The sequence below is a fragment of the Hemiscyllium ocellatum genome, chromosome 48, assembly GCF_020745735.1.
Source record: "Hemiscyllium ocellatum isolate sHemOce1 chromosome 48, sHemOce1.pat.X.cur, whole genome shotgun sequence".
NCBI classification, from domain to species: domain Eukaryota; kingdom Metazoa; phylum Chordata; class Chondrichthyes; order Orectolobiformes; family Hemiscylliidae; genus Hemiscyllium; species Hemiscyllium ocellatum.
Genome location: NC_083448.1, coordinates 12,002,284 through 12,028,367, shown reverse-complemented (window position 1 = coordinate 12,028,367; position 26,084 = coordinate 12,002,284). Strand labels below are relative to the sequence as shown.

The 26,084-nt window shown below is 41.8% G+C and overlaps 1 protein-coding gene across 1 annotated transcript in view; it reads right to left on the bottom strand.

The window, feature by feature from the left end:
- Nucleotides 1–25,488, bottom strand: part of aebp1b (AE binding protein 1b) — a 73,960-nt gene extending 48,472 nt beyond the window's left edge. Inside the window, exons 1-6 of the mRNA XM_060856726.1 lie at nucleotides 24,730–25,488; nucleotides 18,926–19,390; nucleotides 8,051–8,110; nucleotides 6,410–6,514; nucleotides 5,784–5,867; nucleotides 1,224–1,328 (exon numbers count right to left, since the gene is read on the bottom strand). Of these exons, the coding sequence (XP_060712709.1) occupies nucleotides 1,224–1,328; nucleotides 5,784–5,867; nucleotides 6,410–6,514; nucleotides 8,051–8,110; nucleotides 18,926–19,390; nucleotides 24,730–24,982 (1,072 nt within the window). The 5' untranslated portion in view covers nucleotides 24,983–25,488. The remainder of the gene's footprint in view (nucleotides 1–1,223; nucleotides 1,329–5,783; nucleotides 5,868–6,409; nucleotides 6,515–8,050; nucleotides 8,111–18,925; nucleotides 19,391–24,729) is intronic.
- Between the last annotated feature and the right edge of the window lie 596 nt (nucleotides 25,489–26,084).

Genomic DNA, 26,084 nt, shown 5'->3' with positions numbered 1-26,084 from the left:
AGTGGTTAGCACTTTTGCCCTTCCTGATGAAGGGCTTATGCTCGAAACGTCGAATTCTCTATTCCTGAGATGCTGACTATCTGTTTGAAGGCCATTCAGTTTTGTGAGACCATAGAAAATAGTAACAGGTGTAGGCATGTCAGAGACTTGACCCTGCTCCTCCTCTCAATACAGTCATGGCTGATCCGTGTTCTGCCAAATAGTCACACCGCATTTTATTTTAACACTTTTCTTTAGGTTGCTGACTAAACAACCTTTATGCTCCACTACTTTTAAACCATTCACATGAAATAATCTCATATAAGGTTCAGTTCCGTTCAAGCTTATTGTTTACCTGTATGTGAAACAATATTTTTCTGTTGGCAAAGCTCACATGCAGTGTCTCTAGAGTGCTGTCAGTTGAAAAATCTCTTCAAAAATGAAATAGTTTGGAACCAGTGGATGCTGAGTTGGTGGTGGCACTGGACGGAATGTTTGGAAACAGCGGTTGGGGTGGGGGGGGGGGGGGGGGTGGCGCGGTTTCTCATTTAAGATTTACTGCCACAAAATTAAATGCTGTCATTCATCTCAAAATTGTATTTTAAATTTCAGTCAGTATATAGAGCAGGCTAAATTTTAATTCTGTCTCAAAACGGGCACACTTTAAATTTTGAAGTCATGGGAATTTTTATAACATTTTTACAACTGCTGTATTCAAAAAATGTCAGTGAATCAGCTGCTTGCTGACTTCAATGGAAATAAACATTGAGAAAGATGGTGATTCACTATCATCCATTTCATGCCACAATTATTTTCACTGACGAAGGATGATGATTGCTTTCAGTTCTATGATAATGTTTTGCATTGTTTGGAACTCTGAATGCCTACAAGCAAGTGGTAGGAAGACTGAAAAGTAATTTTATGTCAGGCCTTTACTGCTTTCCGACTTTCAATTTTCCAACCGAGCTAAAGAACTCATGTGTCATATGTGAAAGGACAACGCACAGGCTCACTGCATTAATTTGTTCTTTGTCATTGTATCCTATCATGCCAATTCCCCAGCTCAGCAAATTGAGAGTATAGAACATTTCTGACTGACATACTGTCATTGACGACCTCCAATTGGAAGGTCAGGATGAACTTCTTCAGTTACCAGGTTTGTATAAAAACTGTCCAGGTAGTTGGAATTTAATCAGCCGTGTAAAGTGATGTCAGAATTGGCAGACAAGCAGAAGGCTACTTACACTCTCCATATTCATCTGGTTCAAGTTCATCAATCTCCAACTCAAATTCTAGCTCCTCATCGAGTGTTGTGTCATAATCTTTCTCATCTGGTGTGCTCCACCCATCTGTATTATATGACAGAATTTGATTAGAATGAGGTTTTGGCTTTCCATTTCTGAAATGCTAATTTTCAAAGCTTGTGAAAATCTTTTTATCTGTTACTCAGTTAAACAAAAGAGATCCCATTACACCAAAACAGGGCAACAATTTTGATATCACGAGATATGGTAGAAATTGGGGTAGCACAGTGGTTAGCACTTTTGCTCACAGTGCTAGGGACCTGGGTTCAATTCCAGCCTTAGGTGACTGCCTGTGCGGGCTTCCTCCGGGTGCTCCGGTTTCTTCCCACAGTCCAAAGATGTGCAGACTAACTGGATTGGCCATGTTAAATTGCCCTGGGTTGGGTAGGTTAGGGGCATCCCAACTGGGTGGGATGCTCTTTGGAAGGTTGGTGCAAACTCGATGGGCCAAATGGCCTCTCTCTGCACTGTCAGGATTCTATGAAATAAAGTAAGGAACATTTCAAATGCAGGAATTTTTGAATTTCCCTCAAGGGACTTGAGTGATACTTCACGACTTCCTGGAAGAATGATGTATATTAACACCCAGCTAATTCATTGTTTCATATGAGCAGTTTTCAGTAATGGGCATTTGGGATGCACTTGAATGACAAATTAATCGAAGAACATCAGTATTTTCTCAGTTGGTCTGGTAGCTAATTTGGGGATCTTGGTATGTGAAGAGTTTTTCTGATGCTCTGATCGTGTGCCTGCCTTTGAGCCAGAAACATTCAGAGTTGATGGCAAAGGAAGACAAATTTACAACATGGCCAAACAGTTTAAGTACGAACCTGAAAATCCTTCCAAAACATGCTAACAAAAGGAAAATGTGCATGTTGCCACAGTAACTTGGACACAGTGAACAGTAACACCTCACCACCACTTTGTTTAATACGAGGATCGAAACGATTGATTAGTTGTCCTGACACTTTGACAGCCATTGTGTCAGAAGATTGAGGGTTAATGTCCAACTCCAGACACTAGGCTGATACAAGATTAAAGAGCATGGCGACTGCAATGTCATGATAACATCGATCTCTGATAAGTTCATAAGATATTGGAGCAGAATTAGGCCATTTGGGTCTGATCCGCCATTCAGTTATGGCTGATATGCTCCTCATGCCCATTTTCATGCCTGCTCTCCATATCCTTTCTCCCCATTACCAACTAAAAATTTGTAAAACGTCTCCTTAAAGTTACTCACTGTCCTGGCATCCACCGCACTTTGAGGTACTGAATTCCACAGATTCACAACCCTTTGGAGAAGTAGTTTGTCCTCAACTCTGTTTTAAACTCTCCTTATCCTAAGACTAGACCTCTCATCCTAGAATGGCCCACAAGAGGAAGCATCCACTTCAAATCTATTTTATCCACATCTTTTACCACCTTGAAGACCTCTATTTGATTTTCCCTCATTCTTCTAAATTCCAAGGAGCATGGGCCCAAACTGTTCAACCTCTCCTCATATGAAAAACCCCTCATCTCTGGGTTCAATCGAGTAAACCTTCTCTGAACTGCCTGCTGTACCGTGACATCTTTCATGGGGACCAAGACTGCACAGTACTCCAGGTGTGGTCTCACCAATACCTCATGTAGTTACCACAATACTTCCTTACCTTTATATTGTTTTGTGAAGGGTAGGTCATGCCTCACAAATCTTATTGAATTATTTGAGAAGATGACCAAACAGGTGGATGAGGGTGAAGCGGTTGATATGGTGTACATGGACTTCAGTAAAGCATTTGATAAGGATCCCTACGGTCGGCTATTGCAGAAAATCCGGAGACCCGGGATTGTGGTCAATTTAGTAATTTGAATCAGAAATTAGCTAGTTGTAAGAAGACAGATGGTGGTGGTTGATGGGAAATGTTCATCCTGGAGTTCAATTACTAGTGGAGTACACAAGGATCTATTTTGCTGTTTGTCATTTTTATAAATGACCTGGATGAGGGCGTAGAAGGATGGGTTAGTAAATTTACGGATGACACGAAGGTCAGTGGAGTAGTGGACAGATCATGCGGAAAGATGTTGCAGGTTACAGAGGGAGATAAGTAAGCTGCAGTGCTGGGCTGAGAGGTGGCAAATGGAGTTTAATGAGGAAAAGTGTGAGGTGATTCACTTTGGAAGGAGTAACAGGAGTAAAGAGTACTGGGTTAATGGTAAGATTCATGGTAGTGTGGATGAGCAGAGGGATCTTGGTGTCCATGTGCATAGATCCCTGAAAGTTGCCACCCAGGGTGATAGTGTTAAGAATGCATACGGTTTGATTAGATTGTTTACAGTGTGGAAACAGGCCCTTCAGCCCAACAAGTTCACACCGACCCTCCGAAGAGCAACCCACCCAGACCCATTCCCCTACATTTACCCTTTCACCGAACACTATGGGCAATTTAGCCTGGTCAATTCACCTAACCTGCACAAATTTGGACTGTGGGAGGAAACTGGAGTTCCCGGAGGAAACCCACGCAGACACGGGGAGAATGTGCAAACTCCACACAAACAATCGCCAGAGACGGGAGTTGAACATGGGTCTCTGGCACTGTGAGGCAGCAGTGCTAAGCTCTGTGCCGCAGTATCCGGTGGCACTCCCTGCATTTATTGAGTTTGAACTTGATTTTACTCAGCACTATGTTCACTAACCTGAATTAAATTAATTAAGCTAGCCTTTCCTACTTCAGACTACCTCTAAGGGTCTACCTAGGACTTGAACCCAGGGCCTTTCAAATCTCATCCCAACTCTAACCACATGGCCACCAGACACATGCATATGGTGTGTTAGCTTTTATCGATAGAGGGATTGGGTTTGGAGCCATGAGGTCATGTTGCAGCTGTACAAAACTCTAGTGCACCCACACTGGGAGCATTGCATACAGTTCTGGTCACCGCATACTAGGAAGACGTGGAAGCATTAGAAAGGGTGCAGAGATTTACCACGATGTTGCCTGGTATGGAGGGAAGGTCTTATGACGAAACGTTGACAGACTTGAGGCTGATTTTCACTGGAGAGATGGTTGAGTGGTGATTTATTAGAGACATACAAGATGATCAGAGGATTAGTTAGGGTGGACAGTGAGAACCTTTTTCCTCAGATGGTGATGGCTAGCACAAGGGGGCATAGCTTTAAATTGAGGGATGACAGATATAGGACAGATGTCAGAGGTAGGTTCTTTACTCAGAGTAGGAAGGGCATGGAATGCCCTGCCTGCAACAGGAGTAGACACACCAACTTTAAGAGCATTTAAATGTTCATTGGATATGCATATGGACGAGAATGCAATAGCGTAGATTAGATTAACTTCAGATTAGTTTCACAGGTTGGCGCAACATCAAGGGCCGAAGGGCCTGTACTGCACTGTAATGTTCTATGTTCTGTCTTGTCTGAACCTGTTCTAATGTCAAGAATTTTCTCAAATGATCTTAAATGTACATGGCCAACCTGTCATTACGCTTCTAATCCACTTGTTATCCAAAAGGATCTGAACAAACTCTTGTGTGTCAGATGTCAATATGAACTTGGTCTTCATCTCAACAATATGCTACTTTTGCAGTACTTCACTGTGCTTCTATTTTCATTGAATCAGAGAACATCTCGTCCATTAGGAGGCCAATTAATTTCTCACAACTGTGATAATTAATGTGGAGGAGTCTCTCCCAAACCACTTTCCCTTCTCTCTCAATTCTTTTTCAGATTTTAATCACTTTCTTTACAAAGATATGACAGTCTCTGTCTCAACAACCACTCATGCTCCCTTATTCTTGGTTGTTCTTGATTCTCCAACCAATGAAATCAAATGCTCACTTATGTAATTGTGCCTAATTTGGGAAGCTGTTATAAAAATCTTTCTTAAGCATTTCTGTTTCAATAGAAATGTTTCAGTTCTGACTTTTCTTCATGACTATTTAATATGTTTTCATTTTTAAAAACTGAAACATTTAGTTTCAAAGGAAGTATTTATCCTCCACTAATTTTCTGGAGACCAATAAATATCATATCAAGCAGAACTTTGAAGCTGGAAGAAGCTGCATAGACTAAGTGCCTCTTATATTTCTTTGAAATGCAGCCACTGTTGATCAAAGACAGCTACCCCTCAAACCGTCAAAGACGAGGAATGCTATTTTTTTAAAGAGCGCAAGTTTGGGACACAAAGGATGATTCATCCTGTAGGAAGTTTTTTCGAACTTGCATAATACTGATGGCTGATGTTCGGACTCTACACCTTCAACCTTTTTTGCAAAACCACTTCCTATCTTCCTTCTATGAGACTTGGATTAACCCTCCCCCTGCAACCCCCCTCCCTCAATACTGACTCTCCTCTCAAGGATTCACAATATCCACTCAACACAGGGCTGATGTTACGTTTCACTTGTATCTACTGTTGGAAAACCAAGTGCTAATGACTAGAGATATATCCATGTGGTGGCTCTGCACATGTTTTGCAAAGTAAATTGTTTGAAACACACATTCATCCACATGTTCATCTATTCCATAATCATAATTCTCTCCAAATGACTCAGTTGGGACTTCTGCAGCTTCCGTAGGTTCAGCTGTAAAAGGAATTAAGAAAAATCAAGTTTCAGTACTTCACAGGCAAGAATGGAATTAACTAAGATACACAAAACAGTGTAAGATGAACAGTACCTTAGATTCACCAAGATATATCAGAAATAGAGCTATAAAACACAGCAAGTGGCAATTTGCCCCATCACGTGTGTGCCAGAACTTTGAAACAGCTATCTATTAATCCCAATCCTCTGCTCTCCTCCCACAAACATGCTATTTTTTGCATTTCAATGATATGCTCTGAAGAGTAAGATTCTAGATTGCAAGAACAGTTCCAACTGCCAAACTGGTGTTAAATATATTCCTTTGAGCTCATGCCTGTCACCAGTTTCAATTTGTTATGAATTGTTTCCAACGAGTATTTTAATTTCAGCTCTCTTTGCAGAGCCATATCACATCTCATACTGTATTAAATAGACCTCCCTATTCATTCACCACTTGAGATACTTAAGCATTAGAGCACTATATGGCGTCTGGCTCCAACTAGAAAATTCTGTCCACGTTATGAACAGGAGGGATAACCTACCAGTTTTCTCTTCGATGATTTCCTTCTCCTCAATGTCGTATTCAACATAAGGTGGTGGTGTGAATGGCTTGGCAGGTGGTTCAGTTGGCCACAGGTCATATTCAACTGAGTAAAAAGCAGATTTTAGTTTTTTTTCTGTCACAGTTTGCCTTCATGTTAAAAATAGGTTTATGCTTAAAACGCAAATTTTTAATTTATGTCAGCTTGGCTCAGGAATTCCAATCTCCTTGGTCCCCAGGTAAATACCAAGATTCAAGCAAGACTAGGAACTCACCATCACTTCTGATGATGTAGTGTGCTGAATAATTCCTATCTTACACTGTTGAACACTAACCCATCTGTTTCCTCCCCTCAGGAGTCTCTCAGCTTTCCTCTTTAGTATGTCAGCTTTGTGTCTTTTTGTGGGTTCTTAAGTCTGGTTGCTACATCTGCATTTGATTGATTTTTTTTAAATATGGAAAAACCCAAAGGTTTACAGAAAGAAAGTTGGAATCTGTACAGATCAGAATCAAAAAGATCTTTTTCACTGGTGCATTGTTTCCTTTCACCATTGGTTGCAGTGTGAGAGTTAAGCATTTATTCACCTTTGAATGGGACCAGGAGACAACTGAACTCTGAGCACTCTCGGAGAGTCATTTGTCAGGCACCTGAAAGTTATAACTTCTTAAAAAATGTACCTCTGGCTGCCAGCAGTTCCTCTGAATCCCAGCTCCCCAAGCCTGGTCGTTTAAAAATAAAGACTTGCATATTTCATGCACTAATGTTGAAATAAGGAATAATAATAAACTCAAATGTGAAATGGCAGCAATATAGCTGTGACACTTGTTCGAAAAGCACCCCCCGCCCCAGGAACTTGGCTGTGCAATTCCACTATGTGGACGTAAGATGAGCACTGGTTGAGACTCAATGGTGATTTCTCCAACTGATGCATAATATGTCAGCACACACTGGGATGGTCACTCAGGACAGTTACAAATGAGTGGTGATGAGTAGAGCTGTACCCGAGTGAAAGTCAGTACTCCCCAGGGTTGAAAGAACACAAATGTAAACTGTGGAGACACTAAAATCATTTGCTATAAAACATGCTTTTCCTTCTCTTGATCCCCATTTATGCCTTTCTTTATTCATTTATGGCACGGAGGCATTGCTGGCTGGCCAGCATTTACTGCCCATTTCTCTTTTCCCTTGAGGAGGTGGGAGTGAGCTGCCTTCTTGAACTGCTGCAGTTCACATGGTGTGTGTTGACCCACAATACTGTAATGGAGGGAATTCAACTATTTTATAATACATTTATATTATTAACCTTTCATAATAACCTTTTGTAATAATCGAAAATTGAGCAATTTACATGATTACACCAAAGAACTCAGTTTTTGATCTGATTTACCAGCAGCAAGCAGAACACTGAAACACTGGCTTCAGTTGTCCAACCCAGGAATATCAGGGAATGAGCACAACAGATCTCAGAATTGCAGTTTAATTGGCCACTTGCTTTTCAATTGTCGTATAATAAAGCAAGCAAAGGAATTTTATTTGGGAGCAATAGGATCAGAGCTGAAGTTGAACTGAATGTACAAGTCACCACCTCCTCTCAGAAACACCGTGGCTATTTGGATTTCATATGATCCAAATTAGACTTACACATTTCCAGGCCTGTGACAATTTCTTCCATCATTTCTGTGACAGGCTCAGTAGGAATTTCTATAGATCAGAAATAAACCAAAAGTTAGACATATCTGTAAACAGGTCATGATTTATACTCTTTTTCTACTTCAGAAATAAAATTGAAAAGCCATTCACAAAGTATCATAAAGCATGGAGAATATATTCAGCCTACCATGTCCATTCCTAACACAAATCCATGAAAATGCAAAACCTTGTGTATGATGCCCGCAGTACAAAGGAAACATGATCATCTCTGATCTTCAATGCTAAGATTCTCAACTTCTGTCAGGCATAAACAATTTTCTTCACGTTGGCATCAGCAGCTTACTGTGAATTAAAGCTAAGCCAACAAGTGTTGTAAATTTGAAGCCATTGCAGAAAGAGCTGCTGCCCATGCCCTGGAACACGTCAAAGAGAAAAAAAAGGATAGGACTCTGCAGGTCCATTTGAAGTTGCTCAAAGCTCATTCAATTTTATGTGGTTAAGATTAGGGATCGTTGACTTTTGCTTTTCTATGGCTGACTGCCTGTTGTGAGCTTCTGAAACTTGGATGTGTCTGGAAGGAGAGACATGTTACCAAAGCTTTTCATCTTGAGTTCAATGTGACAAATATGACAAATGTCAAGCAATCACAATTTGCACAAAAGGAGAAAAGAATGCTGATTAAGTTGGCAATCAACTCTGATTGACCATGGCATTGCTTTGAAAGAGACGACAGGGAACTATTGTCCTCCCATCCTTCTGCACAGTTCATAACAGGCGCTAAGCTTGGCCATTCTCATTTATTTGCACAGAATACATCCCTGCATCGCATGGGAAACCCATATTTCCCTATTGCGTTTTTCTACTGCATTGCCTTGTCCAATGCCTCTTGCCAGTGCAAGACAAAGGCTTTTTGCATCATGTTTCTTTTCAGCAATACTCATGTTCTGTACCTCCGTGTACTGTTTCTCAAACTTCTTGCTTTTATTCTATTGTTGGCACAGCGGGCAAAAAAAATCCCAGCTACTTCTTGCTTATGAATGTTCACTTTTGTTAACAATGCAGAGTGGTACAGAACTTCGTTCAAAAGGCTCAATTACTTTCTTTAGCTTGAAAAAGAAGTATGTTTCAACGGAAGGTTTATCACAAGAGGGAATGCAAACAAATAGGTCTGCACTGATTGGACTTATTTTGAGTCATAGAGTTGTACAGCAAGGAAACCTCCAGTCCAACTCGTCCATGCCGACCAGATATCCTCAACTATTCCAAACCCATTTGCTAGCATTTGGTCCATATCCCTCTGAAGGCTTTCTATCTATATATCCATCCAGCTGCCTTTTAAATGTTGTGATTATACCAGCCTCCACCACTACCTCAGGCAACTTGTTCCAGACATGCCCCACCCTTTGCATGAAAAAGTTGTGTCTTTGGTTGCTTTTCCAGAGATTCTTGAAACCAAACAGCTGAGGCAGTTAGCTGTGTCGCTTACTGCTGGATCAGACAGCTGTGCAAGTTTACTGCTCCATTTTATTCACATCTCATGTGATCACTGCCTTTGCCTCACTCTTCCTCCTTTTAAAACTGCCTTTGTTTTGATCTTTTTCTTCCCAAAATTCCAAAACAATGCAACAGCTTATAAAATAGTAACTACTGCCCTTAGAATTCTAGGAACTCAGCTTCGACACTGAAAATACAGTCGTCCTCTCGTGCGCATGGGGGATATGTTCCAAGGCCTACTGCGGAAGCCTGAAACCACAGATATGTGCGAACCCATTTATTTAAATGGGAAATTTATCTTCCTGGCAACCTCCTGGTCCCCGGTTCTGCAACGTTTCCTTTTATATGTTCAGGCTGCAGTAAACTGCAGGTAAATGAAACTGCGGTAACAGGACCTGTGGATACGGGGGTCACCCTCTCCCTCAAAAAAGGAGCATCTTTTCCACCCACAATTTTTTTCCTGTCCTCCATCATGGATTATCCAGGAATCCCTTCATCTGTTGGTTGTCGGAATTATACACAAAGTGCAAAGAGAAGGTAATTTGAGCTTACCGATAACACCAACTAGCATTTATTTGGTGCCTTTAACATAGTTACTGCCCCAAGGGGCCTCACAAAAGTTATTGAATAGAATTTGGCACCAAGCCAGAGAAAGAGATCTGATGGAAAATATCAAAAAGTTGGTGAAAGAGGGAGGTCTAAAGGTCTCAAAGGAGGAGAATGGAGAGGCTGAAGGATGGGTCAGGTGCCAGTGGTGGTGCAATTAAAGTTGGATGTGCAATAATGAAAGCCAGAATGAAGGTTAAGGGACCTCATTGTGTTTCTCATTGACATCCAATATGGAAAAAGTGTAACTCATTGGAAATAGTTCAGGAGAGTTTGCTTTTCTGCCCTCATAATAACAGGGAATGATCTTATGGTCACAGAATAGTTGAATTTACATTCACAGTTTGTGCAATGAAGTGAAATGCCAGCCTGTGCTATTTTCTCATTGGGAGATATAAAGTCAAGATGAGTGCTTCAGCATGGGGACAGAGTCAAGTGAAGGTTAGTTGAAACTGCACAAGGAACATTCTATGAAGGGAAGCTGTTTCTATACTCCTTTAACAAATTAAATATCGATATTAATCTGGATGCCTTCATCCATTGTGCTTGTCTATGGTCCCTTATCAATTTGTAAAGCTTATTTAATAATATTTTATTATAAATTTATCTTTCCAGAGTATAGGAAAATGACATAACCACAGGAAATGACATCACCAACCCTAAGAAACCCAAACATATAAACAGAAAGCAGGAATCATGTACACTGCTTCGCCTGAGGCCCACTGAAGATGTTACCTAGTCGGGTGACGAAACGTCCAGAACTGAATCTCCCAGCTCAGCGAGCAAATCTACATCTATAAACAGTATCTGACAATGCAGTAAATTAGCCTTGAATTAAATTTGATGTTTTTCTTTCCAAATTAAATATTTGTAAGTGTCATAAGGAGCCGAGCTCAATACATGAAATATTATGAATGAGTCATAAAACATTTGATCCTTATCAAAAACTCAATAATATCCTGAGGCATATATCCTCATCACCAGTGTTTTGGACAACCCACTTTTTCTTCATACATACATGAGTTTTATGGTTTCTACCACATCTAAACTCTGGTTCACACCTCATTTTTGAGTCATGAATGCACCTCTGAGCCTTCTGTGATCCCATTTAATTGTTTTAATCTCACATCAAGAAATAGTTCTGTTTTAATTATAGGTACATGAACATCCACTGAAGTCTAGTTTGTACAACTGCATCAAAATAAGAAACATTAAATAATTGGACATCCAAAATAGGGTATTGCATATGTGATTCTGAGCTTGTGTGCACCTTCCTGACTACAATCCACAAAGGATTGTTGCAAGATGGTGGCGGAGTAGGACGCTCCAAGCGGACCACATCTGGTCCGCCCGTCTTCTTTTCCTTCCTCGTCGTGCTTTGTTATTCTTTTCCTTTTTTTCCCTTTGATTCCTGGGCTCTGGCGATGATTCCTGGCCTCTGGCGAGTGATGATTCTTGACTTCTGGTGATGATTCCTGGCCTCTGTCGAACGACGATTCCCAGCCTGGTGCAGTGGCCTCCTGTAGCAGCCTCCCAGTTTTGCTGTGGCTACCTTCCAATCTGTCACGACAGCCTCTCAGTGTGGTATCACGACCTCCTGACCTGGTGCAGTGACCTCTCGGCTTGGCACAGTGGCCTTTTCCCGTAGGGGCCTCTTGGTGTGGCGTGGCGACCTCTGTCTGATGCTGTGGCCTCCTGGCATTTCAACTTTCTGGCCTCCTGCAGTGGCCTCCCAGTATGGCATGTTCCTGGCGCAGTGTGGAGCCAGGGCCCATTGCGGAATGGAAGCTAGGAGCCAGCGTGGTCTGCAGCACTGAATTTTATTTCTGTACTGCTGGGTATTTTACTTCTGCATTGCCCAAAATCTTCTAACAAAAGATGCTATGCCTAAATATTTTATATCTAAGTCGGCGCTCTGATTAGCAACACATAAACTTTTCACTTTACCCATTGAGTACATGTGATAATAAAGGCTATTCTATTCTATTCTGTTCTAAAGGATGAAGCGTATAAAACCCTGCTACCGCATTGCATGTATAGCAATTCTTTCAGTATCCTGACTGTTACCAAGAAGAGCAAAGTTTGGTTATGTGAATGTCAGTGTGATACTGCAATTCATCAGAGTGCAGGATGTAAGTGAAGGCAGAATGATGCAGCATGACCCTTGGCATGCTGTGAGGCCTTGAGAGGGAAGAACAGAAAAGGGCAAAAAAAATCAACACACTGAGAGTTGAAAAGCCTGAAACGGAACTGCAGCATTGGAAGAAACAAATCACCAATTAAAAAATAAAACTAAAATAATAAACTATGCATGATTGAAAATGATGCACAATGATTAATCGAGTTGGATAATAAGATGAGATCTCCCTGAGTTTGTAAGCAGAATACTAAGCTGTTTTATTCATTTTCCTTTACTTTTATTCACTTCGTGTCTCCAGCAGGTGATTAGTTAATGATACCTTATCCCTGAGTTACCTCTTTCCTACTTCACAGTCTCAGTGGAAGAAATGCAAAATAAACTCATCAAAGACTCTGTCTCTGGCTATTTATTCTGACACTTTGCCCACACACATTGCAGCTGTCTTCTTCATTCATCGGACAATGAATAACTGACCAGGCTAGCATTTCCAGCTCCTCCTGAATCAGACTTAATGGCCCAAGCTACTTTAGAGTGCAATTTAGAGTCTTCCATATTGTTGTGGTCTGGAGTCACAAGTAAACCAGACCAAGTAAAGGCATATTTCCTTCCTGAAGGGAAGTCAGTGAACCACAGAGGTTTTCACAACAATTGACAGTGGCCACAACGAGACTGGCTTTTCATTCCAGATTTTTAGAAAATTGAATTCATTTTCAGTATCTGCCAAGTGGGATTCAAACTCATGTCCTTAGTGGAACACAAAGACCCCAGGGTTCAGTTACATCGTTCATTGTATCACAGGTAGACAGGGTAGTTGAGAAGGCGTTTAGCACACTTGCTTCATTGCTTAGACCACATAAGCTGTGATGTCATATTGAGGTTATGCAGGAAGGTGCTAAAGGCACACTTGGGAGTATTGTCGCACTGATAGTGGAAGGAATTGTTAAATTGGAAAGAGTTCAGAAAAGATTTACCAAGATGTTGCCAGGACTGGAGAGTTTGAGGAATATGGTTGGGCTGGGACATTTTTTCACTGAAGCCTGGAGTTTGACAGATGACCTTATAGAAGCTGATAAAGTCATGACGGACATGGACAAGGTGAACAGCAAAGGTCTTTTCCCCCAGGGTGGAGAATTTAAAATTAGAGGGCATATTTTTAAGGTGAGAGGAGAAAGATTTAAAAGGGACAGGAGGACAATCTTTTCACACAGAGGGTGGTTCATATGCGGAATGAACTGCCAGAGAAAGTGCTGGAAGCAGGTACAGTTAGAAAATTCAAAAGACATTTGAGCACGTACATGAATAGGAAAGGTTTAGAGGGATATGGGCAAAACACAGCCAAGTGGGATTAGTTTAGTTTGGGAAACTTGGTCAGCATGAATGATTTGGACTGAAGGGCCTGTTTCCATGCTGTAAGACTAAAGCATTAGCCTGCAGGTTCTGAATTACTAGTCCATTGATATGACTGCAATGCTACTTCCTCCCTTCTACATCAGCATCTCCCTCAGCATTCTTTGCCCCTGCATACCACTTTCCATCTCTGCACATCTGGAGTGCAAGAAATCTGAATGCTTCCCGGATGGCTCACTGAGTTCATCCACTGACTCACGCCACAAAAACCAGAAGGCCAATTTGTAAGATCTCCCATCCATGGTGATTGAGGTGACAGTACGGATGCTAGAATTTACTTGGTGCCTGTGGTTAAAGGAGGGCTCCCAGTCCTGATCATCATGTCCATGTTAGAATGTGTATCTGTGTAGACATTGTGTTGCCTCATGTGGTTGCATATCCTTTGACACACTGTCAAGGATGTGATGAACGTTCATTTCAGGGAGAGTGCTTGATATCTGTGGAATTATTTCTTGGAAACAGGCAGTGCCTTTCATAAAGGACATGATGAAAGAGTCAAATCTCTATTGACTGGAACATTCGCCATATTAATGATTGAAATGCAGCAATAACTCTTCAACTCGGTCATGAAAAATAGTGCAATATACAGCACTCTTCACAACTCAACCAATCACATCAATCTTTTCACAATGTGATTGGAAGAAAGTAATGTGTAGTTATACTCAAAATCTGATGTGTTTATTTGCAGTTTTGCAGTTCAATTGTTGCTGTTGGGTTCACCATCCTGCGACAGATTCAGTTCCTCAAGTAAAAGCAAAATACTGTGGATGCTAGAAAATTGAAGCAAACACAGAGTGAATGTTTTGAGTCCAGTACTACTCTTCTTTGCAATACAGAAGTTCAGAAGAAAAATCACATTGGACTCTCTCTCTCTCTAGAGTTTCTTCAGGACTTTGTGTTCACATTTCAGTTATCAACTACTTATGTGGGCGAGTATCCACAATAAAATAAATCATTAATGTATCCTTCATTCCAGAGATTTTTATCATGATATCGGATATTCTCGATAAAGATTCTGATTTTGAAATTGCTGTGGCTCTTGCTGAAGTGGATGAGTCGGGTGGTGAGAATTTTCACTGCTCTGTGTGAAGAATTGACTGTGACCAAAATATTTCTTTGACCGATCTGCTTGGACTTCCAATGACAACTATATTCGTCAAGTGGCACAAATTCATTTTTATGTGAAAGTATCAGATGAAAAAAAAATTCTGGTCTGAAGATGCTGTATCACATCATGTGAACACTATTAAATAATGGTCGAGCTCAGCAATAAGAGCATGTATTCCAAATCTTACTCTGAAAGTAGGTTCCAGCTGTGGTAGACTGAAGCAACATTCCTGATGAAGGACTCCTGCCCGAAACGTTGATTCTCCTGCTCAACGGATGCTGCCTGACCTGCTGTGCTTTTCCAGCACCACATTCTCAACTTTGATCTCCAGCATCTGCAGTCCTCACTTTCTCCTCCCTGAAGCAACTTTCCACTTTTCGTTTTGATGGAATGTTGAGCTGTTGCTCTTTATTTTGCTGCAGCAATGTGGCTGAGTTCACTCGGTCAGTATTTGGAATTCCTTTGAAGGCTTATGCACTACCCAAATATGATTCCACAAACTGGAGCTCCCACTCTTCTGCCAATCGCCTCCTCCTAACTTGGCTTTTTCATCTTTGGCTACGGGCTTAGTATGTCTTTTTAAGTTGTAAGCTAAGTCACAGTGAACTTTGAAAAGACAAGTGAATAATGAGAAGGGCAAGAAAATCTAGGGGAAACAATCATTTATCTATTTGTTACTTTGCAAAACCATATAATCTCTCTACTTGTTTCCAACTCTTAATATATTGAAAAGAAAAATCTCCAGCTCATTACATATTTAACTTCCAGCGTCTTGAACAAAAGATCATTGACTTGAAATGATAACTCCATTTCTCCCTCAAAAGATTCTGTATGAGCTGTTGAGCATTTCCATCATTTTCTGTTTGCATTTCAGATTGCCAGGATCCACAGTACTTTGGTTTTGTCTGTCTAGGTCAGGTGTCTTATTTCTGCTGAAGCACTTTCTGCACAAGTTTTGGAAGCAGTTTCATTTACTGCAATAGGATTATACTTTTGACTGGCCTGAGGATCAATCTGTGGGCACATGAAAGCAACAGAGTATGACATCATGGTATGTCTCCTTGGGACCCTATAACATCCCATTCTCAAATTCAACCCAAAGAAGCAATCCCTTTGCAGGCAACAGATCTTCTCTGTTGTCATACAGTAACAAAGCAGCAAAGACATGAACAAAAATGTTGGAACTACTGCAGTATTGAAAAGAAGGAAATTTCCTAAAAAGTTTTTTTGTCTTTACAAAGTTGGGATATTCCTTGTGGTGCAATATAGTAAAGGAGGGTGGGGAATAGCTTGGTCCGTGAAAGAGGGGAAAACTCCAGGAAGCTGCGACTGTGCCAGATAAAGTATCATATTACAGGATCCTGTAAACCAGCTGCATTAAAGCTTTTTAACTTCTAGCAGTTTCAAAAAGCTCTCCTATAAGCTTGTTTAATTGTAGTTAAGCTGTTTTGGATAGGTTGGTACTCGTTCTTTGTCAGATGTAAGACAGAAATTATTTCATAAATTGTCCACGATCCTGTCCGATTTTTAGCTGTCAATCTACATAATTTTAGATTCTTTGGCCATGATCACAATACTGTTCATGAGACTGTGCTGTGTACAGACTGACTGCATGGTTTTACATTACAGCAGTGACCATGCTTCAAGAGTGCTTCATTTGTGACATCGGGATGCCCTAAGGTGGTAAAAAGTTACGATATAAATGCAAATCATTTTTCCTTATATTCTAGCTTATATATCTCCTCCAAGTTTCCAACTTTTATGTTGTTTGGGTTATTCTTACTGGAAATCAAAAGAAAAATCAATTCCAAAATAGACTGTTCTGTCTTTTGACATTAATTAGTCACAAAAATGTTGTTGATATGAAGAACAGGAATGGACAAGTGATTATTTGGGATTGCTGTGGCATTCACATAGTTTTCACTAACAGTTTTTTTCATCACTAATAAGGCAGCTGGTTACCAAGAGAAAATATAGTAAGACATGGGATGAGACTCATTGGGAAAATAAATAGTTTATTTTCAATTGAGCAAATCAATTTGTAACGGAACTCAAGGGCAGCAGAAAAGCAAAAGAAAAAAGCATGCAATGCGGCGAAAATTTGTGGGAAGCCAGAGGATTGGGAAGCTTTTAAAAACCAGACAGGATAACAAAAAGCATTTAGGGGGAGTAGATTGCAAGAGTTCTTTCAGATATAAAGGTAAAAGAGAGGCAAGGATGTTGGACTCTAAGAAATTGAATCTGGAGAAGAAGTAATGGGGAAACAAAGATATGGCAGAAGAACTGAATGGATACTTTGCATCAGTTTTCACAGTGGAAGACACTAGTAGTATTCCAGAACTTCAAGAGAGTCAGGGCAGAGGTGAGTGTGACTTCACTAAGGAAAATGTGGAGAGGAAGCTGAAAAGTCTGAAGGTGTAAAAATTACCCAGACCAGAAGGACTGCACACAGACTTCTGAAAGTGACAGCTGAGGCATTGGTGGTGATCTTTGAGGATTCACTGGAGACAGGGAGAATCCCAGAAGCTAGAAAATGTCTCATGTAACTCCCATACTTAAGAAGGGAGGAAGGCAGAAGAAAGGAAGCTACAGGCCAGTTAGCCTGACCTTGGTCGTTAGTAAGATTTTACAGTCTGTTATTAAGGATAGGACTGCGGAATACTTGGAAGCGCATGATAAAATAGGGCTGAATCAGCATGGCTTCGTCAAGAGGATGTCACGACTGATAATCTATTAGAATCCTTTGAGGAGGTAATGAGCAAGTTAGGCAAAGGAGAGCCACTGGACTTGATCCATTTGGATTTCCAGAAGGCCCTTGTCAAGGTGTCGGAAAGGAGGCTGCTAAATATGAGAAGAGCCTATGGTGTTGGGGCAAAGTACTGGGATGAAGGCAGAGAGTAGGGATGAAGGCGTTTTTCTCAGGATGGCAGTTGGTGATTAGTGAAGTTCCACAGGGGTCACTGTTGGGACCACAGATATGCTTGTTACACATTAACGATCTGGATGAATGAACTAAAGGCATTATTGCTATGCTTGCTGGTGACACAAAGACAGGTAGAGGGGCAGGTAGTATTGAGGAAGCAGGGAGGCTACAGAAGTGCTTGGACCAGCTCGGAGAATGGGCAGCAAAGTGGAAGCTAGAATATAACATGGGGAAGTGTGAGGTTATGCACTTTGGCAGGAAGAATAGAGGCATAGATTATTTTCTCAATGGGGGAAAGCTTCAAAAATCTGAAATACAAGGGGACTTGTGAGTTCAAGATCAAGATTCTCTGAAGGTTAACATGCAGGATTAGTTGGCAGTAAGGAAGGCAAATGCAATGTTGGCATTTATTTCAAGAGCACTGGTATACAAGGGCACAAATGTACTGCTGAAGCTTCATAAGGCTCTGGGCAGACTGGGCATTTGTAATATTGTGAGCAGTTTTTGGCCCAATATCTAAGGATGTGCTGGTGTTGGAGAGGATCCAGAGGATGTTTAGAACAAAGATTCCAGGGGTGAAGGATTTGTCATATGAGGAGCAATTGAGGACTCTCATTCTGGACTTGATGAAATTTAAGGATGTGGAGGCATCAGCCTGAAACTCACAAGATACTGAGAGGCTTGGATGGAGTGGACATGCAGAAGATGTTTCCACGAGCAGGGAGAGATCAGGACCCGACGAAACAGCCTTAGAGTGAAGGAACAACCCTTTAGAATATAACAAAGGTAAGGCAGAATTTCTTCAGCCAGATGGTGGTTAATCGAAGGAACTCATTGCCACAGAGGGCTCTGGAAGCCAAGCTATTGCATGTATTTAAGACAGAGATAGATAGATTCTCGATTGGTAAGGGGTTTGAGAGTTACAGGGAGAAGATGAGAGAATGGTTTTGAGGAACACAGCAGCTGTGATCAAATGGTGGGGCAGACCCGATGGCCAAATGGCATAACTGTGCCCATTTATGTCATGGTCTTCTGTCTCATAGCCCAGTGTGATGAATGATTATGTCGGTGTCAAACAGATGGAATCAGAGCAAAACAGATAGTTGCATTTGTACTGTTCAGCAGGATTGGAACTTTCTTTGTTATAAACTGACTGAAGATAAATGTTCAAAAGCTTTTTTTACATACCCTGGTGTTCTTCCAGCGGCTGAGACTTTTCTTCCTCTTCTTGTGAAGGTAGCTGAGGCTTTTCTTCCAGTTCTTGTGAAGGTAGCTGAGGCTTTTCTTCTTCATGCAAAGGTTCCTTTGTGGGCTCAAGTTTTTCAACTGGTTTCTTGGGTTTCTTTGCTTTCTCAGATTTTGGCAGCTTTTCTTTGGGGTTTTTCTCTTTCTTGGGTTTTGAATTTTTGTCTTTGGGTTTTCGCTCTTTCTTGGGTTTTGGAGGTTTCTCTTTGGGTTTTTTCTCTTTCTTAGGCTTTGGAGTCTTGATCTTGGGCTTTTTTTCTTTCTTGGCTTTTTTGGGTGTTCCTCTTGGTTTTGTCATTTTCTCAGCTGTCACTATTGGCAGACTGTCTGATTCTTCACGTCTCTTTCTTACTAGTGGAAGAGATTTTTCGCGATCGTTTGTCTTGCCAATAAATTTCCTGGTTCTCACTGTTGAAACAGAAGTAACAAGAGAAGTAATTAAAAGTGTGAGGAGAAAAAAAGAGTGAGGTGAGCAAAAGACTGAAAAGTAACTTAAATGGAAACGTTACTTGCTAAACCAAAGAATAGTGCAAGAATACTTCGAGAAAATATAAGAGCATATGAACTGAACAAAGAAATATAAAGGAAGATGGAATAATGAGAGAGACACGAGATAAGTTGATTTTCCTCAGAGCATTATTGCAACAGGTATGGAAATGAAAAGGACAGCAAAATGTGAAGCTAACAATGGGGAGCTGCACAAAAGAATGGTCATTTTTAAAAATGAAAGGTGATTACATCTGGTCCCAAATATCTTGGAATGTTCAGGGAGCTCAAGGAGCAACAAGCATTTCAGAATCGTACAATGAATACGCAAGTAAATTTTAACATTAATTCCCAATCATTTAAAAAGTGATGCTTACTCATTGTTGATTCCCATAAAACAAAAATAATTTTGGATTCATGATACTTTTCTCACTCTGTACTGACCATGTCCTGTCATATTTCAGATACATAGCACATTTTAAAATGCACTGCATCTGTCCCCAACTATTATCAATTGTCAAGCCCATTGTTCAGAAATTGTACTACTTTACATGATGCTTGGATGAGGAAAATCCTTCAGCTCATTTCATTTCATCCTTGGAGAATACTGATTCCATCTCTTTCCAACACATGTGTTTTCTTTAAATGAACCAAAAGACTGTCTCATGCAGCTTCTATCCCAGACACAAGTTCTTGTTCGATGTCATGATAGTTTTTTATTCCAATCCAACCCACTTCATTCCTAAATTCCAGGCCTATTTCAGACAAGGGTAATGGAGGAGAATGAAGTCCTAATAAAATTGCTCATTAAAAAATAGAGAGAGAGAGAGAGATTATAATTTGGAAATCTAGATAGGGTACGAGCTGGGGATTTCACCACCAAAAGTGGTTTGACTCCTGCTCTCCTAATTAAAATGGTCAGATCTTAAAGGACATTGCTGTTCAACCAGGTCTGCGACAAGTGCTGAGGGAACTAACAAGAGAGAAAAATATAGTTGACCTCATTCTCACCAGTCTGCTGGCTACAGATGCATCTGTCCATAACAGCATCAGTAGGAGTTACCACCTCACAGTCGTTGTGGAGAGGAACACCTGCTTTCAAATTGAGAATACCTCACATGGCACTGCCACTGTGTTGAATAGGACAGACTTTGAACAGATCGAGCCACTGAAGCTGAGTTTTCTATGAGGGACTGTGGGCTATCGAACAACAACAGAATTGTATTCCACCACAAACTGCAACCTTAAGTTCCAGAATATCTCCCACTCTCCCATGACCATCATGCCAGGGGTTCAGCCCTGTTTTAATGAAGAGTGCAGGAGGACATGCCAGGAGGAGCACGAGGCACACTTGAAAATGAGGTGTCAAACTGGTGAAGTTACAAAACAGGACTACTTACATGTCAAACAGCATAGCACGAAGTGAAAGACAAAGCTAGCCACCTCACAACCAGTGGACTAGATCTAAGCTCTGCTGTCCTGCTACATCCTGATGTGAATAATAGTGGACAATGAAACAACTCAGCGGAGGGGGAAACTCCACACATACCTCCATCCTCAATAATGAGAATGTCCAGCATGTGAATGCAAAAGATATGACAGAAGTGCTGAGCGGATGGTCATCTCAGCCACCTCCAGAGGACCCCAGTGTCACAGATGCTTGTCTTTAGCCAATGTGATTCACTCCAATTGGAGTTGGAGGCACTGGATAGTGCAAAACTATGGGCCTGACAGCATTCCAGCAATGAGGAATTTTGTTCCAGAAGTTACTCTACATTATCTAGACTGAGTCTGAAAAGTGGCAAGTACCTTTTGCGCCACACAAATGCCAGGCAATGATCATCTTCAACAAGAGACAACCTAACCACCACACCTTGACAGTCAATGGTGTTACCATCATGGACTCCTCGATAATCAACATTCAGCGGGTTATACCATTGACCAGAAAGTGAAGTGGACTCATCACATAAGTTAAAAGGCTAAAAGAACAGGTCAGAGGCAAGGAATCTGTCAGTGAGGAACAGGACTCCTGACTCGCCAAAATCTGTCCACTATCTATAAGACATCAGGTGTGATGGAATTTGACTTGCCTGCATGAGTGCAACTCCAACAACACTCAACAAGCTCAAAACAATCCAGCCTGTTTGATTGGCACCACATCGACAAATATGCACTCCTTCCACCACCGCAGCTCACAAGCAGCAGTATGGACTATTTACAAGATGCACTACAGAAATTTGCCAAAGATCATTAGATAGCACTTTCCAAACCCATGACCACTCCAACTAGATACCATGAATGAACCAGAAGATCCACTCCTTACTTAGTCCAAGTCTGAGACGTTCATGTCAGGCGATCCTGACCTTTGCAGGAAATCCATGTACAGCCTTTGCAAGGCCATTGGGAACGCCAAGAGGTAATACCAAAATAAGCTTGAGGCCCAGACTGGATAGCTATCATTTATGGCAAAAGTCAAATGTGATAAAAAGTCAAACAGAACTGCGGGCAGCTGCACATCCCTACCTGATAAGCTCAATGCCTTCTATGTTTGCTTTGAACCGAAATGATATCACCTGTCCCATCAGCTTTGGATGTACTTCTACCCTCAGTCAGTGCCACAGATGTTAGATAGGCCTTCTTAAGGTTGAATCCAAGGAACACAACAAGCCCAAATAGAGTCCCGGACATGCACTCAGTTCCTGTGTGGTCCAGCTGGCAGGAGTATTCACAGACATCTTTAACCTCTCCTTTCCATGATCTGAAGTTCCCAGCTGCTTCGAAAAGGCCACCATCATACCAGTGCCAAAGAAAAAATCACGCAGCTTGCCTCAATGACAACTGCCCAATGGCTCTGACTTTCATAATTATGAAGTGCTTTGAGAGATTGGTTATGGCTTGATTGCCATATGATTGCCTTGATTCCCTACAACTTGCCTGCTACTGCAACAGATCCATGGCAGTTGATGCCATCTCCTGGACCCTACACTCATATTTGGAACATCTATCTGAACAACAAGCATACATATGTCAGGCTCCTACTTATTGATTACAGCTCCACCTTCAACACCATAATTCCGAACAAACTCACCTCTAAACTCACTGCTCCCCAATCTTCAACTGGATTCTCAACTTCCTGAGCAACAGACCACAGTCAGTAAAGATAGTTGACATCAGCTCCTCCATGACAATCCTCAAGACTGCATGCTGAGCCCCCTACTATAATCCTTATATGAATACGACAGTTGCTAAATGCTGCACCAACTCTATTCACGAGTTTGCTGGTGACACCGTCATTGTAGGTTTGATCTCATCAGGATGTAGCAGGACAGTAGAGCTTAGATCTAATCTACTGGTTGTGAGGTGGCTAGCTTTGTCTATCACTTCATGCTATGCTGAGATCAAAGGAGGAGTACAGGAAGGAGATAGAGAGCTTAACAGCATGTTGTAAAGACAACAATCTCTCCTTCAACATCAGCAAAATGAAGAAGGTGGCAATTGACTTCAGGTGGTAGAGTGGAGGGCACACCCCTGTCTGCATCATATTAGTGAGATGGAGATGGTCACGAACATCAAATTGCTAGGAGTGACGAGTACCAACAATCTGTCCTGGTCCACCCGTATTGACCCTAAGGTCCAGAAAGTACAGCAATGTCTCTAATTCCTCAGGAAACTGAGGAAATTCAACATGTCCAGAAAGACTCATAAAAATTTTTACAGACGCATAGAAAGCATCATGTCTGGATGCATTGCAGTATGGTGTGGCAACTGTTCTTTCCAACTCTACAAGAAACTACAGAGAGTTGTGAATACAGCCCAGTTCATCACGCAAACAAGCCTCCTATCTTTTGACTTCATCTATCCTACCTGCCGCATCAGGAAAACAATCAATATAATCGAAGACCCATCCCAGTTATCCTCTCTTCCACTGTTTTCCATCGAGCAGAAGATCCAACAGTCTAAAAACACCTACATACTGATCCTCCGGGCAGCATCCCACCCAGACTCAACTCCCCTACCCTATCCCTGTAAACCCGCATTTCCCATAGCTAATCCACCTTGCCTGCACACCCCTGGACGTTATGGGGAATTCAGCACAATGAATCCAGCAAACCTGCACATCTTTGGACTGTGGAAAGAAACCAGATCACCCAGAGGAAACCCACACAGACACAGGGAGAATGTGCAATTTCCACACAGACAATCACCGGAGGGTGGAATCAAGTCAAGGTCTCTGGCAGTGTGAGGCCACAGTGCTAATCACTGATCTACCATGCTGCCCCTAATGTTGAACTCTCTCTGCACTTCTTGGCAGCTGTAACAGTGTGTCCTGCACTCTGTTCTGTTACCCTGATGGACTTGTATAGGACGATCTGCCTGTAAAGCACGTAAGGCAACCCTTTTCACTATACCTCAGTAAATGTGACAGTCATAAATCAAATCCATTCAAGCAGATACATGGGAATACTACCACCTGAATGATCCCTTCCACTCGCCATTCCTTCAGTTCGCTGGATCAAATTTCTGGAATTCCCTCCCTAATATACAACATACGGATTGCAGTGGTTCAAGAAGGCAGTTCACCACCACCTTCTCAAGGGCAACTGGGTGTGGGTGATGAATATATTCCACAAGAGAATAGAGTATGGATTACAACCTGAATATGCATTTTAACTGCAGCAACACAAGATGGGCATGATGTTACTTGTGTTGCACAAACAAGGGTCAGTATGGACTTGAATGGCCTGCTTCCACACTGTCGGGATTCTGTGATCCTTTCCTTTTTTGAACTGTGAGATCTTCTGTCCAACTGACAATGAAGAGATTAAAACTGGGGTGCGTCTTTGATAATGTTGGTTGTTTTTTCTGATGCCACTGCACACAGAAAAGATGACTGGAGCAGCATTAAAAGCAATCTGGAAGACAGACAATTCAAATATCATCCCAGGACATAGTGGTCTTATTTATTCACATTTAGAATGTGTGTCTTTGTATGGGGCATCCCGGTAATGTTACCAATCACTCGACCAAGCAGGTCAGGCAGCATCCAAGGAGCAGGAGAATCGACGTTTCGGGCATGAGCCCTTCTTCAGGAATGCCATTCTCCTGCTCCTTGGATGCTGCCTGACCTGCTGCACTTCTCCAGCAACACATTTTCAGCTCTGATCTCCAGCATCTGCAGTCCTCACTTTCTCCAATCACTCGACCAAGTCAGGTCCATCTGTGCTCTTTCCATCTTGCTTGGACTAAAGTTTGACACTTACCAGGAGGTGTTTCTTTGGAAGACTGCTCAGCGACCATTGTTCTTAATGATCCGGTGGACTCTGCACGATTCACTGTTCCTTCAGGAGGGCTCATATCAGGACCCAGCCCAGCGCCTGGTGTTTTCTCATTTCCCTGTCCCGATCTGTCCTGGAGTTGAGAATCCTCAGGGCTAAGATGGACGAGCAGGGATTGAGTGAACCCAGCGTTACTCAAAGCGAGAAGGAGTGTGAGGACTCGAACAGCACCGTTCATGCTGGCTTGGTGTGGATCCGACTGTGCAGACCTGCAAATGGTTGAGAGAGGTTGACAAAAACTGTGCTGTGAGTTCCACTGCCTTCTGGCAGCAAGGCAGTGGGTACCGGGACAGGTCCAGTCAGAAGCCGGCACCGAGACTCCCAAACCAGAGACAGGCAGATTCGCCCATACAGACACCAATCGGCTGTGTTTGAAAATCAAAAGTTTTGTCAAATTCTTGCCACGTTGTGTGTCCTTTTTATCTCAAAAAAAATTCAGTTGCTGAAGGGTTAATCTTCGTCTGTGAACACGATTAATCTGCGGTAATAAAACTCTTTTGAGTAGTGCAATAAAAAAAAACACTCTTGAATAGTGCGGAAAGTTTTTTGCAATGAGTTTGGATGGAGTTTGCAGCACAGTGTTCCCGGGCAATCACTGAACTTCCCCTCTTTGATGCTGCTCAATGATCGCTTCGAAATGTCCCCTGCACTCTCTGTCTGCCTGCTGCTGTGCTGAGTCGGCTGACTGGGTTTGCCAGCTGTACTTTTTGGTCATAAACAAGGAAGGAAATTAAAGCCCCCCCCCCCCATCCATACACACGTCTGAAAAGAGAGGGAAAAAATACTTGGCATAGATTTTTCCAACTCAACAGCCAACATAAATCAGGAAGGAGATTAAATTAGCAAACCAGCAAGTGAGTCATTCACCGAAATCCCAGGCAGCAGAAAACATTGGGAGCTCATCATTAAAGAGATGATAGCCCTCTGTGATTTCCGTATCAGGATACAAAAAGAATTTTCCAGGGCTATAAGCTCCAAATGTAGCCTGTTCGAGAACTTGCCCTCAGGTTGCAGGGTGGTGCACTTTCTATTCGTTGGAATAACAAAACTCCATCATTTATAAGAGAGTCATGGAGACGTACAGCACGGAAACAGGCACTTAAGTCCAATTCGCCCATGCCAAACAGATATCTCAAATTAATCTATTCCCATTTGCCAGCATTTGGCTTAAATCCCTCTAAACCCTTCCTATACATATCCCGATCCAGATGCCTTTTAAATGTTGTCATTGTACTAGCCTCCACTACTTCCTCTGGCAGCAAATTGCACACAGGAATCAC